Source organism: Cryptomeria japonica, chromosome 6 (assembly GCF_030272615.1).
Source record: "Cryptomeria japonica chromosome 6, Sugi_1.0, whole genome shotgun sequence".
Classification (NCBI taxonomy): Eukaryota; Viridiplantae; Streptophyta; class Pinopsida; order Cupressales; family Cupressaceae; genus Cryptomeria; species Cryptomeria japonica.
In genome coordinates this window covers 425,498,419-425,504,474 of record NC_081410.1, presented here as the reverse complement: position 1 = coordinate 425,504,474, position 6,056 = coordinate 425,498,419, and the positions used below count along the sequence as shown (strand labels likewise).

Here is a 6,056-nt window from a genome sequence, read left to right as displayed (position 1 = left end):
TCTGGGAAGATTACATACAACCTAGATGCTTACATAACCTTTGTTCTTGGTAGGTATGATTAACAACATAAACTAGATGCATCTATAGCATAAGACAACCTAGATATATCCCTTGCATAGTATTCACCTTAGGTGTGATATATTGTAGCGTAAGCTCATAGAGGTTCTCTAGGTCACCAGGAACTAGGGTAAAAACATGAATAAATGTAGGATATGTGATGCAGGCATTCAAGCTCTGAGTCACAGGTCTCAAAATGCCTTGAAGATTTCCTTTTCTTTTTACACAACCTCGTAGCACCATGAAATGTTATTCACAATGATAAATAAAAAACTCTATACAAATAGATCTTATAAATAGTTTGATGTTTAATGTTAGAAGTTAAAACTTTGTATGTTAATTATAGTTTTACAACTATTGGCTATTTGTCTTTGTTATGGTTGTGGAGACTTCCATTGACTGTAAGGAAATAGAAATTGAATTGGTAAATACAAGTTTCTCCTAGATGCAAGGATTGGTCATAAATGTAGTTCTGTCTGAGGTTTAAACTTTGTATATTATAATGGTTTCATCTATTTGTTTTTGTTATGGTTATGGAACCTTTTCCATTGACTGAAGGAAATGGAAATTGAAATGGTAAACAAGTTTCTCATAGCAGGTTCTGTCTTACTCTTAAAAAACACTAATTTTTAGTATTTCTTAAATCTCAAAATATCACCTGAATTGCAGGTATACTGAAATGTAGATCATAATTGCAAATATTATATTTGTGCGAAGTTTCTGGTATCGATTGTGTAAGTTTTTTGTTTTAACGTTTTAGATCAAACTCCATGATTCAAATCATCAAAACAGAGAATTTACATACTGTATAAACCATATGTCTGCAAGTCTGCAATATTATGTTTGCGTGTAAATCATCCATGACATAGAATACAGAACAAGATTACAGAATAGTTGTCTTGAACCAACTGAAAAATACTCAGCATGGGCCCTTCATTATAGAAAGGCATCAGCATGCAAGAAGGGTCGAGAGAGACCAGAATAAAGGATTTACCGTGAATATAAGAATTATGTATGTTGTATTATCAACAATAGTTGGAAACACTGGATAATAAAAAGCATCAGAAATTCTGCACACTGATACATGGTAACATCCACACGCTTAGAACAGTGGAAAACTAACCATCTATGTGACAAATGAATATCTTTCAGCTAGAACATTCTTGAATTGAAACTTGATTGCTGACAATCGAGCCTTTGATATCAAAACAAAACTTGCTAGCATATCAAATACCTCAATTTTGCATTACTCAATAAATATGGATTCTTTTAGACAAGCAGTGAATACCTTGCAAATTATTGAGACACTAACTTTTCTACATTGTAGTAACGCTAATATTTATTAATTTCACCCAGAGATTAGTATCAGTTCTCTAGTTTGACTGTTAAGCAGCTTTAATACAGAAAACAAAGCATAAAAGGACAAATCTGTCAAGATTCTAACATGGTCTTTAGCTGTCTATGATCTGATGAAAAGAAGTCTATGTTTCTAAGATGCAATGACCACCCAAAGGAGGAAGAAAGAGAGCAATCAGTTCTGCACATAATCCAAGCTCTGAAAGACCTAGCAGTTTTTTGACAAGAACTTGGCAGTATCTCCTTATGTGGTCAAAATCGGAGGCATATAATCTGATTTGGTGCCCAAAACACGAGCCTTTGTGTCTGGAAAGTTTTCAAAACCAGGGAGCTCTGTCACATCACCTTCATTTGTGATACCAATTGGATAGCTCAACAAATGACCTGGTAGATCTTTTACCAGGCTTTCACTGGTATATGAATCCCAATATCGATCCCCTATTTTGTTCATTTTCTGGATGCATTCTATACTTTGGGGACTACCGAAGGAATTGTCCAGAAGTCCGGTATGTTCATACCAGAGAGACATCCTGAAACCATGGATTTGACCCCTGGCAGGTCCTCGTGCAGCTAGATGATATGGTTGGTAAGCTCCCATTGCTATTTCGGAGTCCCTTCCACCATCCATAGAACGCTGGTTGATGTTAGCTGATCCAACAATAATGTACTCATCGTCCACTGCGCAAAAGAAACAGACAAGAAATTAGAAAACAGAGAGTTGTCTTTCTACATCAGCAGACACCAAGCAAGCATATGAAATCAGATTCACACATTTAGACAATCCATTTGACTCTAGTTTCTAAACTATACTTAGTTTTGTATATCTTAACGTATAATCCTAAAGGTTGCGCTTAGTCTACTGATAAATGATTCTAACACTTAGAACATGTAAGTATTAGAAGAAAGAGCAAAGCATTTGTTAAAAAAATCAAGCATACAACCTCAAATAAGGGAACAAAGGACCAAAAGCAAATAAGAAGAAAGAAAACTCTATCTTCAACTCGATTCATCTGTACAACCCCTTAATTAAGACCTTCACTTTCTTCATGATCTTATAGCCAGGCGTGCCTACAGATTCCTAAAAGCTTCAAGCGGTTGACTCAGAACTTCATGTAAAACAATCATATGGTATTAAAGACCAAAGTTTAGAGAAATAAATTGAGTGCTCCATATAGACGACATATAATGCAAAACAAAATATCTAGGATGGTCGAATTCATAATACCAATATAAATGTCATCCTCCAGTTCTAACACTGATGTGGGAAAGTTTTCTTACCTATCATCATCTTTGAGTGCACATAAATCATAAAACGCCTGTTCTCCTGAGCTCTCTTGTAGTCTGAATCCTCCTCAGGTTCCTCGTCAGGCACATACTCACCATCTTTCTTGACCTCTCTGTTTGCCAAACAGAAAAATGTTAGATAATCCTTAGGACTCTGATCGTAAATCTGCTTTGCACGCAAAGCCTGTGCAATGTCAGTATACATCATCTCCAGAGTCCTCCTCTGCCAATCCAAAATGGCCTGCACAGAACCAGTTTCTGGTTGTCCCTCTGGCCACATTGGTACCACAACATAGACTCTGAATGGTTCTCCAGCTTCTATCTTGCTAACAATTTTTAAAGACAGCTCCTTGGGAATAAGGTGAAGAGCATTTATGTCTTCCACTTTGATGTCATCTGGTTTCCATCCGTAAGAGCTTCCTAAGAAGTATTGATTCTCTATATATATGAAGTCCTTTGCACGACGGATGGCATTGATATAAGCATCTTGAATGCTCCGATCTATGATATTATCCTTTCCACTAACCAGTCCTGCTCCTGCTGCTGCCTCTGGTGTCTCTGGAAACCCAAATGCAGCTCCTCCATCAATGGATCTGAAGAGCTGAACATGCCATGTTTCTCGATCTTCCTCATAAGTTACAGGTGAGGGAGGAATGATGTCGTCAATATTTCTTATGTCCAAGAGCAAATCCTTGCCCCCTTGCTTTCTCCATCGCTGCTCAAAGTTAAACAACACATCCCAAGCAATTGATCCTTCGAGTTTGGAATGAATATCATGCCAGGGCTCTCTGGGCCCTCCTTTCGTAATAGCTGAACCAGGGAAATTGGGCTGATGGAAATCATCATGATGAACACCATTCAAAGTCCCAAACAGAGAATGGAACTGAGTGTCATACCTTCCATCACAAAGATCAATCCCCCCAACAAAACTCAAAATTCTCCTCTCTTCTGAACCTGAACCAGGAAGAGGACTGTCCACAACAATAATCTTCTGATGATGGGTAAACATTGTAGAAATCTGTATATCCTGCACAATACTCCCCCCGTCATCAGGATTTCTAGGGCACAAAACACAATGTACCTCTGATCCCTCGAAGTATTTTGCAGTATCCTCATCATGGGTGGCCATCATTCCATCCTTCTTCAACGTCAACCCACCAGAGGTTCTATCATCCCAAACTAGCATAAGAACCCTAACCCCTTCCTCGGCCTTTCTCTTAAGAAGCTCGCCAAGGATCTCATCACCGCCAGACTTAGGCCTCCTAGAGTCCCTAATCAAACGAATATGTGTGTAAACCGACCACCCAGTAATGTAAATCAAATGCTTTGCATTCATGATTGCATCAAACACATCCTCCCAACACCTATGAGGCTGATAAAGCTGACCTCCAGATAAGGGTATCCTAGGCATAAACTTATCAGGCATGTGGGCATCCTGATACAGAGTAACTTTACAACCATTTCTCTGTGGATAAAAAGTATAAGGTACCCCAGGGAACTTCTTTGTCCAAATACCCTTACCCCAATTCCGATCATGTGAGACATCAAAATACTGCAATTTGACATGAATCCTACCCCCTCCTTTAACTGGCTCTCCATCTTGGTTTAGCAGAGCCAACCACTCATCAACTTCCTCCCCAGTCAGCAGATCCTTCACGGGCACATGAGCTCTTCCCATCAAAGTTGCTCCTATTGGGTTATCATCTTTAATGCTAAAAACCACTTTGGAAGCTTGGTGGGCACAGTAAATGTGAAAGGACTCATACCATCTTGGATTCTGGGGCTCTTCGTGGAGGATCCGGGTTCGACCCACGCGAGCTCGCTCCAGATCTATAGTAGCATACAATTTGTTCGATCCTTTGCCAAATCCTACCGTTTCTTCGATTCCTTGGATGAACTGCACAACAACAGAAGGATCTAAGAATTAAAAACAACAAGGCACGTCGAAAAGGTTCCCGAGAGTTGATCTCGTGACCTCCCATTCACAAATAAAATCATTTTAAACTTCAGATCTCAGAATGCAGATAATCCAAATTAGCATCTGGCCACGATGCCCTAAAGATCACATAAACATTGTTTTACTTTTATGGCAAAAAGATGAGTATTTAGACCACTCCATGCTAAGGCTCCCAAATTAGCTCAAGCTCTCATCGTTTAGACAGAAAATACGAAACAATGTTCCATTGGCCGCTCAGAGCTCTTGCAACTTTGTTGCTGAATCGCCATAACTATCAGTTTCAACCCATAACACTTAGAAACATTATTCTAGATTTTCTGCGCAAATGGTGACGATGATAAGGATTTTGGCCACACAGAAAAGCTAAAAACTGCAAAGCAATGCTTGCAATGTGTTTCAGGCCTCCTACAGGTTTGCCACGATCGTCTGGATCAGAAGTGCAACCAACCTTGTGGGTGTATTGCTCTTCAGATCTAAGTTTGTGACTGACCTATCCTATGACCTAAACAAGTTTCAACCCAATCAAGCAAAAATTAAAAGTAGGATCCCCACAGCCCTTCAGCATATTTCACAGATTTTCCGGCCAAAACCTAACGGAAATACCGGGAAATTAAAAAACGATGTTCGGTCACTGTGCAATTCAATACAAACTTGCTCAGGCCAATTCATTAGACCAAAGACTAAGTGATCTAGGCACAATGCTTTTTAACTTCCATAAACGCACACAAAAATAGAAAAGTAAATTACAGCATTGCAGAATTTCAAATTCAATGTATCTTTTCAGATTCCCAATTGGGATTACCTTTCTAAAAATCTTAGGAGCTCCTCCAGTGGCACGGCCAGGATCAGCGACGTTAGTGGCCTCAAATATGGTGACATGGAGTGTTCCATGAATCAGCAGCTGAGCCATGCCTGATCAAAACTTAGAAAACTTATAAAACCTTTCTCCAAATCCTTTCTATCAGAAATAAAGAAAATTAAACCCGAGATTTTTCAGAGCTCAGCAGCACTTGCTTGAGGCAGTTATGTAAGTAGCCAGAACTCTTTGGGTAACTGTCTCCTCAACTTCTTCATATATACTGACTGATATGTAGTGGTACTGCTCTATACCTACGAATATACAGCGTATTTGTCCCGTGTATGTGGACCAATACTCGGTATTAACGCGTATGGGTCTCAGTCAAAGGAAGGATAACCTTATCTGTATGTGATTTTTTCACTGCCTGCTAACGTTAGATTTTATGATGAAGAAAGCGATACGGAGACCAGAGGAGCCATCCGTTCTTCTAGAAAGAATGGTAATTTATTTCTAATTAATCGATGCATTTATTTTGGTTTTCTTTAGATCTTTGACCTTTTGTTTTGGATTCACTTTAATATGTTTAAAACAGATGACTACCT

General features: G+C 38.9%; 1 protein-coding gene across 1 annotated transcript; it reads right to left on the bottom strand.

Moving 5' to 3' along the window:
• Nucleotides 1-1,277: 1,277 nt before the first annotated feature.
• On the bottom strand, nucleotides 1,278-5,720 carry LOC131042996 (phospholipase D alpha 1). Its single transcript, XM_057976344.2, has 3 exons — nucleotides 5,458-5,720; nucleotides 2,693-4,595; nucleotides 1,278-2,092 (listed from the first exon to the last, which is right to left on the bottom strand). The coding sequence occupies exons 1-3, from the start codon at nucleotides 5,563-5,565 to the stop codon at nucleotides 1,659-1,661; spliced, it is 2,445 nt and encodes an 814-aa protein (XP_057832327.1). The 5' UTR covers nucleotides 5,566-5,720; the 3' UTR covers nucleotides 1,278-1,658.
• Between the last annotated feature and the right edge of the window lie 336 nt (nucleotides 5,721-6,056).